This window comes from Myiozetetes cayanensis, unplaced genomic scaffold (genome assembly GCF_022539395.1).
Source record: "Myiozetetes cayanensis isolate MyiCay16 unplaced genomic scaffold, myiCay2020 scf9, whole genome shotgun sequence".
Taxonomy (NCBI): Eukaryota; Metazoa; Chordata; class Aves; order Passeriformes; family Tyrannidae; genus Myiozetetes; species Myiozetetes cayanensis.
Window position 1 is genome coordinate 15,215,111 of NW_026088185.1, and position 14,289 is coordinate 15,229,399.

At 36.8% G+C, this 14,289-nt stretch overlaps 1 protein-coding gene across 1 annotated transcript in view; it reads left to right on the forward strand.

The window, feature by feature from the left end:
- Window positions 1–14,289, forward strand: part of TTN (titin) — a 240,366-nt gene that overhangs the window by 129,081 nt on the left and 96,996 nt on the right. Inside the window, exons 164-179 of the mRNA XM_050339889.1 lie at window positions 456–551; window positions 1,121–1,195; window positions 2,115–2,195; window positions 3,269–3,373; window positions 4,355–4,408; window positions 4,754–4,837; window positions 8,664–8,714; window positions 10,323–10,328; window positions 10,732–11,127; window positions 11,328–11,603; window positions 11,836–12,111; window positions 12,260–12,399; window positions 12,826–12,952; window positions 13,039–13,302; window positions 13,405–13,671; window positions 13,808–14,071. Coding sequence (XP_050195846.1) covers window positions 456–551; window positions 1,121–1,195; window positions 2,115–2,195; window positions 3,269–3,373; window positions 4,355–4,408; window positions 4,754–4,837; window positions 8,664–8,714; window positions 10,323–10,328; window positions 10,732–11,127; window positions 11,328–11,603; window positions 11,836–12,111; window positions 12,260–12,399; window positions 12,826–12,952; window positions 13,039–13,302; window positions 13,405–13,671; window positions 13,808–14,071 — 2,562 coding nt within the window. The remainder of the gene's footprint in view (window positions 1–455; window positions 552–1,120; window positions 1,196–2,114; window positions 2,196–3,268; window positions 3,374–4,354; window positions 4,409–4,753; window positions 4,838–8,663; window positions 8,715–10,322; window positions 10,329–10,731; window positions 11,128–11,327; window positions 11,604–11,835; window positions 12,112–12,259; window positions 12,400–12,825; window positions 12,953–13,038; window positions 13,303–13,404; window positions 13,672–13,807; window positions 14,072–14,289) is intronic.

Below are 14,289 nucleotides of genomic sequence, written 5' to 3' on the forward strand. Positions count from 1 at the left end.
ATACCTTTCTTTCATTACTGTGCATCCTTCATTTTACCATTCTTCATTCTGTCATTCTTCATATGTGTCTGTATGTTGTAGGTCTTTGTGTAATTTTTCCTTTGTTGATATATTTTGCAAATTATTTCTGATCATTTAATTCTAAGTACAACTTAAAGATTATTTTAAATGCTTTCACTTTCATTCTGATCCACAAGATTTTCTTCTCATCATTGGGTTTTCACCTTTGTTCTCATGTTATTGACATGCTTTTTTAAGTCAGCTTGGATAATTGTACTGTGTGCATGCTACAAAGCAATAACCTAAGGCTCTTTCCTGCTCCCATTTAATTCAATGACATTTTTTCACTGGTTTCACTGGAAATGGAAAATGGTGGTCTTTAGGTTTGTATTTTACTCTTCACATAACTACCATCGTAGTATATTTATTCTAAATCTACCTAATGTTATTTAAAGTGCTGCAACCTGAAAAGAAGGTCCCTGAAAAGCGAAAACCACCACCACCTCCTCAACCAACAGAAGATATTAAACTGGCAAAAGATCTACTTAAAGGTATAATCATCTGAAGCCAGAAATAACAGTGGAAACTCAAACATATAATCTTTTAAAACTATACTGATGCATCTTGAAAAGTGTGCTTTTAAAGTTATCATTTCGTGTCTTTTTTTTTTCTTTTCTAATTTACTATCACTTTAATGATGCACCTTACTAATGCTCAGTCCCTCATTATATTTTATGTGTTATGCCAAGTCAGTTTACATGGATTCTTTTCAATAGTCACAGGAAAAAAACCCAATTCATTAAAACAATCTTAACCAAGTTAATGCCTCCTTCTATCCTTAACATAATTCTTCTCTCTTTAACATGTTCTTACAAATGAAAAGAATCCCCAGCAATAATTTGCTGGTGTTACTATATGAACATGGGTGTCAAATCAACTGTGCTTCCTACAGACCATCTGACTTCTTCTAAACAGTTAATCAACAAGAATCTTTGCTTTGCATCTTTTGTCCTTCTATTACATCAATAGTATTAATCAGTTGTTTGAATTTTTTAGAAAGCTCTTTCCTTTTTTTAATCTAATTATTTGTGTTGTAAAATTCACATAATTTTCTTTAAAGCTCCTGAAGCAAGGAAGAAAGCTGTGACTGCAAAACCTGGTGAGCCTTCGAAATTGGAACCCCCACCTGCTAAAGGTACCTAGCTAATATAAGGATCTTACTTAAAATAAGCCTCTCATGGGTCCAAAGTTGTAGTTCTTATTACCTTTTTCTTTAATTTGCTCCAATATATCAAAAAGCTGTCTACGTTAAATTATGCTCAAGAATGCACTGCTATCTTGGGTGTATATGTTTGTGTTCTATTTATGTCCAGTTTAATCTCTTGTCATGCAATGCTTGAGATGAGATAGACAGAATCATAGAAGAGAGAGAGTTTTCCTGAGTTTTATAACTTGTGTGGATGCTTCTTTTCGTTTTCTATTTAGGGAGCAATAAAATATAAAATACTGTTTAAATATGTAGAGCATTTTCCCAACATATCTAGTTTATTATTTTTCTGAAATGTAACTTATTTTTGTGAGAGGGCACTTTCCAGAGATGGGAAGGAATAATGTATTGAGCAAGCCACTTTACAAGTACTCCTTTATATTATTCATATGTACTGGAGTTTAAGATCAACTAGTCAGCTAAACAGTGAACATCTCTTCTTCATGGTGTTCCAAATTTAGAAATTAAACTGGATCTATATGAACATCACAGGCAGTCAGCTCAGATGAATAGATAGTTAACATAAGCCTGTAATGAAAGAGGAAGGAAATAAAAATACTACTATGATAACTCTTTTTGAATACATAACCTTTATAGTTTTCTTGAACCGTACTTCTTTTCTGTTGTTTTTTTATGAAAACTTTCTCTTATGTATATGCTTAGATGCAAACTGTAAGCAAATAATATAGAAAGTTAACTATTGACTTCAATGTCAGCAGTTTCACCTTTGTTTTTGATATTCAGTAGTGAGCCAACATTTGATTTGTATGTTTGGACAGGCTAGTTGTTGGTTAGCTCTTACTACTGTTATGAACTATAATAACATCTGGAACAATATTCTTTTAAGTGCCTGGACTTGTAAAGAAACCTCGCAAAGTAATTCCTGAGGTTACTCCTCCACCAAAAGAAGAAGTTGTTTTGAAAAGAGGTATAGTAACTTGGCTCTGTTGTAAAAAACCCAGCATATTAACCTTGTTCAGCATGTTCCCCTAAGTAGAATTGCTTTATATGTGTGTGGTATGGAAAATTGCATGATCAAATACTATCTGAGAACTTTTTCTTGGGAAAAGATTTTGTAGTTGCAGGGATAAAGCGAGGATAGCCAGAAAGTCTCTCAGATCCAAAAGATCTATAATGAAAACAGAGCAGAACACTGCAAATCTAGTTCCCTGTAACTCTTTTGTTTACCTTTTCTCTGTAAAGTCTACACTAGAGAGTTTTCCACTGTCTTCAGCCTCTGGACCCCTGTCCAGTGACAGTGTAAATGTTATTAAAGTTACATAGGTAGCCTCTGTAATCTATTTTATGGTTTTCTTAGAAGTGCTGCACAGATCACAGAACCCTGTGGTACTATTGGACACCAATCCACTTTCCTGCAAAGTCTGGGGCATTCTGAATCCCTTTGTGCTCAACTATTGCTTAGAAAAATAAACACTAATTCAAATTCTCTTTGAAATACCACAGACAGATGATTTGTGCCTGTGTACCTTGCAGTCAACCTTCAAATTTCATAGAACATAATAAAATATAGATACACCATTTTTCAGATCCCTCAGTCACCAGTTATTTCAGTCTGATTAGATATCCCAGATGGAGATTTGAGAGGAGTTTAATAATATTCCTGTATTTTTCCCTAAAAATCATCTTTAACTCCAGTTATTAATTCATAATTACGTATAGTAAGTCATCATTTAAATATGTGAATAAATATATGCTATTATAAGAAATTTTATTCCGTCATAGACAACTAACATTGACATCTTTCCTCTCAGATTGACTACTCTTAATAAAACCTTCTTTTTGCCCTAGTTGAATTGTATTTTAAACAACTTTCAGAATAGTTTCTTGAATAGTTACAAAAACCTTGCATTTGTATTGAACTATATATTTTACTTTCCTGTTTCTTTATGATTGATAATATGTATTTAATCTTTTCTTGTTCACTTGTCTTATTCTTTGTTTGACTGTGCTTTAAAAACTGAATTTTTTTTTCTTTCAAAGTTCTTAAAAAGAAACCTGAAGAGGAAGAACCTAAACCAGAAAAAGAACCTAAACCAGAAGTTAAACCAGTACCTACACCAGTAGAAAAAATTAAGAAACCTGAAGGTACTAGATTGCATTGAAATCTATTTGGTAAATTATAATTAAAAAACAATCCCACTATGAAGTGGGATTCTCTTAAATTCAGGAATGAAAGTGAGATTTTTAAACGATGGCTTGCATTGATCTAATTATGTAAGTTAAAGTTTAGCTGAAAGCACAACCAAACTGGGCGTTCACATTTGGATCAGAATTCTCCATTTTGGGATTGTTTCTCAATCTTCATTGTGTACAGAAAAGAACTTTACAAATATTTTATAATACTCATAAAAATGTAACTACAATAAAACACTTAATCCAAGCATTCTTTTATGTAACGTTTTACAAATACTTTTCTCCTTCCTCGTTTATTGTTTCAAATTTATTCAAATCTCACTCTAAGAAATACATATTCCTAAACCTTATGAACATCTGAAACTTTTATGTATGGAAACAATGGAAGTTTTAAATGCATTGGAGGTTACTGTATGTGGGGATTCAAGATGTTTCACTATATCTTAAAAAATTAAAATATTATTTTAAAGTCCCAGAAGTTCCTAAGAAGAAAACTGAGATACCCGTCATAAAAAAAGAGGAGAAACATGTGCCTGAACCACCAACAGGTACAGATGTGTGGTGCTCTCTTTCCTTATTGCAGCAACTAAATTATATTCAGTGCTGAATATCATGCTGTATTAACATAATGCATTACTGTCATCCAGTCTGCCCATAACTACTGTGTCAAGATTAACTATTTTGCATTCTTCTGGATTTCTTGTTGTCTTTAATTCTTCAGTGCTTGAAAAGTTCATCTTTTTTTTCCATTGTATCTTGCATTCCAATAATTCATCTTAAGTTAATTTCTTGCTTTTCGGCCAAATAAAATATAAACTAATAAAATCTGTCTTCATTTATCTCTCTCAGTTGTTGTTTCTAACTTTCAATGTTCAATGTGATTAAAAAACATGTAAATTAACCTACCTGTAATTTCTGTGTTTGAAATGACAGAAGCTAAGCAAGCAATTGTGCCACCTCCTGAGCCTGAACCTAAACCTGCAGTAGGTAAGAATTCTTTAGTCGTGAATATTGGTGAAGTATTTTCCATTCAGAGATTTCTGGCTGAAAGGACATTCATAGAATCACAGAATATCAGGTTGGAAAGGACATCAAGGGTAATCTGGTCCAAACTCTTTTTGGTAAAAGCACTGGCTACACAAGATGGCTCAGGACCCTGTGCAGCTGAATACTAAAAGTGTCTCCGCATTAAACAAATGCCTTTGATATTAATAAGACTGGAGCTTTCGTACTGTCTACAAAACATTTTAAAGAACATCAAACTTAAAACAAAATAATGTATTAAAACAAAACAATGTATTAAAACAAGAACTCTTTTTTCCTTCCCTACAGCTCTAAAATCTCCAAAACCAGCTGCAGAACCAGCACCTGCTGTTACTGCTCCAGTGACAGCTCCAGTGGTTGGAAAGAAAGCAGGTATTTATGTTTATTCTATACTATTTGTAAGGTTTTTCTCTCTGAGATACCTAAATACCTTCAGGATAAAAAAAATGAAGAGCTATACAATAACTCATTAGTTACAGGAAGATTTGAGGCCCTATTCAAGGATCTTATTACTATAGGTACTGTCTCCTAATCTAAAAGTGTCTCTGATATACTATGGCGATGAATCTATGTTCTGTTTTCTGGATGGTGATGTGTCTATCTTGATTTGTTGTCCTACAATGAAATTTGTGTCTTCTGTTGATTCCTTGATGTTGTTTATGTCCTGATGTCTGTCTTTGAATTGCATCTTGCATTTTCTGTGTAGAAAAAGGGAAGTTACACATTTCTAAACAGTCATTGTGCTGTTTAGTTTTCTGATTTTAACTTGTCATTGAAGTCCTCAGGAAAACTGGCAGTGGTGTTGAAGAAGTAGAGTATTGCTACTTTCATTTGATATGCTTAGGACCCCGGATCATAGCCTGCTGTGAAAAAAAAAAAAAAAAAAAAAAGAACTATGAAACACTCTGAGCCTGTGGTCCACCAGCAGAAATGATGTGCATTCTACTTGCCCACTGTTCAAAGGACCTCATATTACAGATCCTGGGCAGTTGAGAAGCCGAGTCACGAATATCTCTTGGCCATTGATGTGGTGATGTAGCCAGGCCTTCAGTGGCATAATTAACCCATTTTTCATCAGTGGCCAGATAGCTGTTATTTTCTTCTACTTTTAACCTGGACTGGATTTAAGTTGGTGATTTAATGAGACAATACTAACAGTGGTGAGACAATACTAACAGGTCTTCTGTTCATGTGTGCCATTCTTTTCTTTTGTGATTATGTTGTAAATTTTCTGTTGTGTGGAGAAAAAGTGTTCCGTGTTAATTTTATTTCAGGTGTAGCTGGAAAATTTGTCTTAAAATCTTAAAAATATTGTTCTTGATCCTTATTCTTATGGATTTTAACTCTCTAAATTACCTGTGAAACCTTTGTAGCTTCAGAAAAGCCTGATGCACCATCTGTACTAAAGCACAGAGGTAAAATACCCCCAGTGGAACAAGAAAAGCCTGAGTCAATTGTGTTAAAGAAGATTTTGGTTGAAAAACACTTACATGTAAAAGAGAAAGTAAGTCCTAAGGAGACAGTTCAGACAATAGAGCCACTTGAGTACAAAATCTCAGTGGAAACAGCTGATGAAATACTGCAGTCAAAGAGAGACGAGCAGGAGAAAGTGGCTCTTAAGTATTTCATCCTGGCTTCTGAAGAAGAGGAAGCAGAAATGGCACCTGTAGTTTCAAGAAAGACTACTCCTGCAGATGAGAAATTAGAAGTCAAAATAGATCATGTTACTTGTACAAAGGATGAACTATCACTACCTGATGAGGAACTGAAATTGATTTCTATAACATCTGAACCTGTGGAAAGAGATTCTGGTGAAGAAAAAGAGGATGAAATTAAATTACTTGTTCGTAGGGAAGGTGCTGTAGAGAAAGGCTCTGACAAGTCTAGTGTTCTTCATGAAGGAGAGATTCTTGAGCATGGAAAAGGAGAAATGGAGTCAACTTATGCACCCAAACCCAAAAAACCATATCAACCCAGGGACCAGAAAGGGCTTTTAGAAAAAGAGAAAAAATCAAAAATAAGTTTGCAACCTGAAGAATTTCACATTAAGGATAAAACTTTATTTGTACAGGATATCATAGAGGCAGGAATAGTTGAAACTCCTCTGCTTAGAAATGAAAATGAGAGAGGAGGTTTTACTCTAGAGAAATCGGAAGTTCCTCTTGGAGAATCCATGAAGGAGAATGGCATACCAAGTAAAACTCAATGGATTAATAAATCTGGTAGCACAGTAGCTGAAATTTCTATAGATAAGATTTTTAACAAAGAAGCAAAGAAAATGGAAGATATTCAAGATTATGAGAAGGGTAAGAAACTGGACTTTACACCACCAGAACTACATTCCTTAGATCTATCTGAAGAGGCTGAACCAGCATTGAGAAAAGATGTTGACCTAGAACACTTCACTGAAGATGAGGAGGTTTCCAGAGAAAAACCTCCCATAGTCTTTAAACCATCTATTCTTAAGCCAGAAGTAGTAGAAAGGAAAGTAAGAGAAAAACATTCTACAGAGAAAGAAGAAGTTCATTATGAGGAGGGTTCAGGACAGTTGTTGACTGCGAAAGCACTGCTAAGTGATAAAAAACCAGGCAAAAGGATTATACCAGAGAAGGAGGAGAAAACTATCTTCAGCCCTCACATAAAAAAAGATAAAATTAGAAAATCAAATGTCCCTGAAAAGCTGCCTGTGGAAAAAGAATTTGATACACTGTTTACAGCAGAAGAGATCAAAAGTGAAGCTTCCACAGGACAAAATGAGAAGAGAGACAAAGATGAAGTAGTTAACAGATCTGAGACAGAAGAGAAAGTTGCTATTCAGCCACTAGGGAGTCAAGATAAAAAACTATTTCAGCAAGTTCATACCATTCAGGATGAACATAAGGAGGTTCTAGTTCACAAAAGCAGAAAAGATAAAATTGAAGAAATGAAATCTACAGAAGGTACAGCAGAGGAAAAAACATCAGCTAAACATGGCATTGGGGAAAGCACAACTGGTACCATGACAAAAGAGAAGGGAAAGCTTTTAGACAAATTGCCATCAAGCAAAGGAATACATGCAAATGAAGAAGTTACTTACTCCTCAAGTATAGGTAAGATAACTCCCAAGAAAGCAGGAGAGAAAAAGTACCAGAAATCAGAACCTGCTCATCTAATTGAGCAGGCCACTACACTTTCAAGTGAAAACAGGGATTTGGATGTACCTGGACAATCATGTGAAGTTCTGGATGTTCCTGCAAAGTCTCATGCAAAGAGAGGTGAGGAAGACTGATGCCGAATTCTTCCACGACGTGCTTGTACTATTTGCTTCAGGAAAATACCACTTGCCATTGTGATGTTTTAGTAACACCATTCACAATTCCATCGTAGTCTGTCATTTGGCTGTACTGGCATTCAGCCACTCTTGATATGTTTGTCTTACCTGTCTGTACATACATCTGTGTGATTACTGTTCATTGTCTTAGTCTTACACTTTTATAAGACTGTTTAAATCATTTGTCCACCATTATCCTCTCAGAAAAACTCACTCATTTTTTATAGTATTCATTTTTCCATCCACTGCACTAAAATCTGTCCTGCATTTCATTCATATCATTCTCCCATTAAAAGTATTTTTTATATTTCCTTTCACAAAAAGATAATGAGAAGCAGCATAGCATGGGTAATATTTTCAAAATCTGAGATGATTCATCACAAATTAGGTTACAGAACATCCCTCACTTGTGAAAGTACCACATTGTCCTGAAACATGTACTTAATTTACACAGCTTCTATTTCTGTGGTCTTCATTAGTAAAAGTGTATGACTTTTCTGAAAAAAACCCCAACATATAATTTTAATAGGTACTTGAACTATTTTGGCTGACAGGTGGGTATTGATCAAGGGCCTAATCTTAAATCTAGTATCAAGGAATGGCAAAATTTTACAGAAGAAGGGGCAGGACAATACATAGAGGAGCTAGGAGTTTCTAAGCTGCCTCTTAGTCCTTACTGCTTCCCATGCTTCAAGATACTGAACTTACCATTGAGATATAGACAGTATAAGTTCATATATAAACATATATACATATGTTTATATCTTCTTCCCTTTGTACATGTACGATAACTAAAGGAAGAAAAAATCTGATATGTAAAATAAATGCTTGTCTTATTAAGTATCTTTATTTAACTACATTCCTAATAATATTGCTGTTCTACTTCAGAGGCCAAGCCACCAAAAGAAGAGGCTCCGAAGGGTATCAGTCCAGTCAAAGGTAGGATACTACAAACCTTGTCATGGCAACCCAGTACCACACAGCCGCTCATTCCCACTGTTTTCAGCAGAAGTTCAAAGTGCAGCCCCATACAAGCTACTATGAATAAAACTAACTCTCCCACAGCCCAAACCAGCACATTATCCATCCCTTATTCTATATCATTTACATAATTTTCAGGTCCCACACTATTCAATACAACCTCATGAAACATCACACCCCTTCCCATCCTTTGGTATGATGCATGCATATCATTCCCTTAGTCAATGGACCAGCACAGCAAAATGTCCATAAAATGTCCACTAATGTCCACAAAATATCCACTGAATTAATTTGGTCCATGACATTGGGCTCCATCTCTTATGGTGGTCACTCAGGACAGACGAGGTGGTGTATTACATAGAGTTATTTGGCACCAAAGCTGACTCAAATTGAGTCACTGTTGCACTTGCGCTTCTACTTGTAAGACTTTTCTCCTTTGATTTGCGTGGTTTCTGTTATAGTAACTCCTGTAACATACAGCTCAAATAATGGCTTACAACAGTTTAAAGATATCTACATTAAAATTTTCAGCCCTGGTCGTTTTGGGCCAGGTTACAGGATTTAACATTGCAATGAACTCTTTTCATTGCTCCTAGTCCAGCTAGCCACATGGGATTCCTACTATAGTAATTACAGTCTCCACCATTAGACCCCATGAGCTGCAGGGGGACAGCCTGCCTTACCATGGTCCACACCATGAGCTTCAGGGGAACCTCTGTTTCCCTGCCTCATTGTGGGATCCCTTCCACGGGAGACAGTGCTCCACTGATTTCTCCAATGTGAGCATTTCCCACCGGCTGCAGCTCTTCATGTGGTGACCCCACAAGGATCACCAGTCCGCTCTAGTGTGAGATTCTCTTGGGGTCACAGCTGCCTGTGGGCATGCCTATGGCATGCACCTGCTCCAGCATGGGGTCCTTCACAGGCTGCAGGGGGATATTTGCTCCACTGTGGACTCATCCACAGGTCACAGTCCCTTTGCCTTGAGTTTGCACTGGAGCACTGTCCGGCACAGCAGCACACACAAACAACAGTGATGACCAGGCCATTGCTCAGCCCAGGAACATCACAGTGCCTGCTATCAAGTCATTCCCAGGCACAGCAGAGTGGCATGGTCAGCACTGCAGCACTACAGCAGCACTACGAGATCAAAAAGCAGGAGCTAGCAAGCATTAGACTCTAACAATACGGTCAGGCAAGCAAGCTCCATGGCAAGAACAGGAACCTGTCGATTAGTAGCTAAACAGCACTAACACAATTAAATTCAATTTAACCCATTCCAGTCAAATCTGTTATCTCCAGACCTTCAAGCCCCACACTGGGTATTGAAAAGGACTGTAATGGTTTAACCCCAGCTGGCAACCAAGCCCCTCACAGCCACTCACTCGTTCCCCTACAGTGGGATGGGGGAGAGAATCAGAAGGGTCAAAGTGAGAAAACTTGTGGGTTGGGATAAAGACAGTTTAACTGGCAAAGCAAAAGCTGCACACACAAACAAAGCAAAACAAGGAATTCATTCACCACTTCCATGGGCAGGCAGGTGTTCACCCATATTCAGGACAGCAGGGCTCCGTCACTTGAAGGGCAAATGTCATAACTCTGAATGTCCCCCCTTCCTCCTTCTTCATCCCAGTTTTATATACTGAGCATGACACCATATGGTATGGGATATCTCTTTGGTCAGCTGGGATTAGCTTTCCTGACTGTGTCTCATCCCAACTTCTTGTGCACTCCCAGCCTACTCACTGATGGGGCAGTATGAGAAGCAGAAAAGACCTTGACTCTGCACAAGTGCGCTCAGCAATAACAAAAACATCTCTTTATTATCAACACTGCTTTCAACACAAATCCAAAACACAGCCCCTTATTAGGTTCTGTGAAGGCTGTTAAATCTACCCCAACCAAAATCAGCCCAACCTACAACCAAAAGCAATGAATCAGGATTAGTTTATTCATTTCTGAATCTGAATTACAGCCAAGAAGACACCTTCACCAGCAGATGCAGAAAGAAGGAAACTCAGGCCAGGCAGTGGTGGTGAAAAACCTCCTGAAGAGCCGCCATTCACTTACCAACTTAAGGCTGTACCACTGAAGTTTGTCAAGGAGATGAAAGATATTGTGCTAAAAGAAGCTGAGTCTGTTGGGTCTTCTGCAATCTTTGAAGTCCTTATTTCACCATCCACTGCAATTACAAGCTGGATGAAAGATGGAAGTAACATCCGAGAGAGCCCCAAACACAAGTTTATTGCTGATGGCAAAGATAGGAAGCTGCATATTATTGATGTCCAGCTGTCTGACGCTGGTGAATATACTTGTGTATTACGACTGGGGAACAAAGAGAAGACCTCTACAGCGAAACTCATTGTTGAAGGTATTCCCTGTTTGAAATTTATCAATAATTTAGGCTAGCTACTCCTCAAGCTAGAAGAACTGGTGCTTTGTAATTTTACAGTAGTTGGTAGATGCATCCTTTTGTTTCTGTCGTTCGCTGCACATATTATTATACGAGGTATTTTTGCATCACATGTTCTGTATATAAGTGAACAATTCAAAATAATGTTTTTCCCACAGAACTCCCAGTGCGGTTTGTGAAAACCCTTGAAGAAGAAACCACTGTCATTAAAGGCCAGCCACTGTACTTGACGTGTGAGCTTAACAAAGAAAGAAATGTGGTCTGGAGAAAGGATGGTAGGATCATCATACCCAAGCCTGGGAAGTTTGCTCTGGGTGTTATTGGTTTGTCCCATTCTCTCACGGTCGCTGATTCAGATGATGCTGATGCTGGCACTTACACTGTTACTGTGGAAGACTCTGAGCTGTCATGCTCATCTTGTGTTAAGGTAGTAGGTAAGCAATCAAAATCACGTTCTCTTTTTTCTCTAGGATATTTGGGCTGTTTTAAAATCAGGAAAAGTTTTTCTTGTAGTATTACAATATAAATGGACAGATAAGATTTTTACAGCTATTAAAAGCTTACTGTAATACAAAATCTGTTAGTTCTCTTTCTTCTTTTTATGACACGTATATTTTTGGTAAAAGTCTACTAAACTGTATTCCTATGTAACTTTTTATCATGCAGAGGTTATAAGGGACTGGTTAGTAAAACCCATAAGAGACCAGCATGTTAAACCAAAAGGAACAGCTACTTTCAGCTGTGACATTGTCAAGGATACACCAAACATTAAGTGGTTTAAAGGAGATGAGGAAATTCCTGCTGAACCCACTGACAAGACAGAAATCTTGAAAGAAGGAAATAAAATTTTCCTGAAAATCAAGAATGCTGGCCCTGCTGATGTTGGAGAATATTCAGTGGAAGTTGAAGGTCGCAGATACCCAGCTAAACTGACCCTTGGTGGTAAGAAATCTTTTTTTTTGATTTTATTTAATCACCTCATAGGCCAATGTTGAAAAATGTCTAAATAAACAAAAAAAGTAACCTGAATTATTATAAAACTCTATCAGAACTTGACCTAATTATATATGTGTTTATTTGTGCATTCTAGAACGTGAAGTTGAACTTCTGAAGCCATTAGAGGATGTTACAGTTTATGAGAAAGAAACAGCAAACTTTGATACAGAAATATCTGAGGATGATATTCCTGGTGAATGGAAGCTGAAAGGAGAAATCCTGAGACCTTCACCTGTAAGCATCCTCTTGAGTCTTTATGGCAAGATCTGTCATTGCTACTCAAGTCCAGAACATGGAAAGGCTAAACCTTATGTTGATTAAAAAAAACACTGGTTCTCTAAGTAAGGATTATATGCCATAAAAGCTAAGTTTGAAAGCCTTCATTTTCTTAAGGGATTTCAACACATAATTCAGGCAATAATAGAAATATCCTATCTACATTGTAGGAACTATTCTGGCATTCTAAAGAAGTGTGAAACACTGAACAAATTTACTCAGTCTTTTAAATTATTGAGTAAAAGTGTTAACTTTCCTAGAAAACCAATTTCAGTCTTTCTCCCTGACTCTTTACTGCATATAAAATGTTTATAAAATCTTTTGTTAAAAAGCATAGCAGTAAGGCATTGGCATTGTATTTACCAAACTCTTTCATCTCTCCAGACATGTGAAATCAAAGCTGAAGGAGGAAAACGCTTCCTAACCTTACACAAAGTCAAGTTAGAGCAAGCTGGTGAAGTCCTTTATCAGGCACTCAACGCTGTTACTACAGCTATCCTGACAGTCAAAGGTATGATGCACCATGGAGTATGATACCAACTTAAACAGAGTTCACATGGAGCACGTTACAAATGATGTGTTATGTTTTGCTTCTAGAAATTGAACTGGACTTTGCTGTGCCCCTAAAAGATGTTACTGTTCCTGAGAAGCGCCAAGCAAGATTTGAGTGTGTCCTTACCAGAGAAGCCAATGTTATATGGTCTAAGGGCACTGATATACTCAAGATTGGAGAAAAATTTGACATCATTGCAGATGGAAAGAAACATATTCTTGTTATCAATGATTCACAGTTTGATGATGAGGGAGAGTACACTGCTGAAGTTGATGGCAAGAAGAGCACAGCGAGACTGTTTGTGGAAGGCAAGTTTCTTATGAACAAAAGAATAAAAAATGGATAAAGAATATATCTTTTAGAACTACATTAATCTTTTTTCTGATGGTATTTATGTGTCTACTTTACAGGTGTGAGGCTGAAGTTCATATCACCTCTACAGGATCAAACAGTGAAAGAAGGGGAAACAGCTCACTTTCAGTTTGAGCTTTCCCATGAAGACATGCCAGTGAAATGGTACAAAAATGATAAGAGACTTCATACAAGCAGAACAGTTTTTATTACTTCAGAAGGCAAAGTTCACAAACTAGAAATGAGAGAAGTAACACTTGATGATATTTCTGAAATAAAGGCCGTAGTCAAGGACATGAACACACAAGCCAACCTCAAAGTCTTAGGTAATACATAAATAATTTAAAATATGCTATATGATATGAATTAGCAATTTTTATAAGTAGAAAGGGACAAAATATCGATGTTTTAGTAAATTCATATTACTAATTTACCTTTACATATCCACTATACCTTTTGTAGAGGCCGATCCATATTTCACTGTGAAGTTACAAGACTACAGTGCTGTAGAGAAAGATGATATTACTCTGGAGTGTGAACTTAGCAAAGATGTGCCAGTAAAATGGTACAAAAATGGTGAAGAACTAGTAGCTTCCAACAGAATTTCCATAAAAACGGATGGTTTGCGCCGTATCCTGAAGATCAAGAAGGCTGCAGAGAGTGATAAGGGTGTTTATGAGTGTGACTGTGGAACCGACAAGACAACTGCTAACATCGGTGTTGAATGTAAGTTATCATGTCTTGGCTAAGGGAAAGTACTGAAACCTTTGTAAAATGCTGTAGACAGACAGACACTCTCTCAAGTGAAAGACCAAAAATGTACCCATAGAAAGCATGCTGTCACAATGAATAGCTGAAATAATTAGATTTACAATTATTAAAAGTATTTACTAGAGACAGTATATAAATGGCTTTTGTAAAGACAGTGATAATATGTTAGTCTC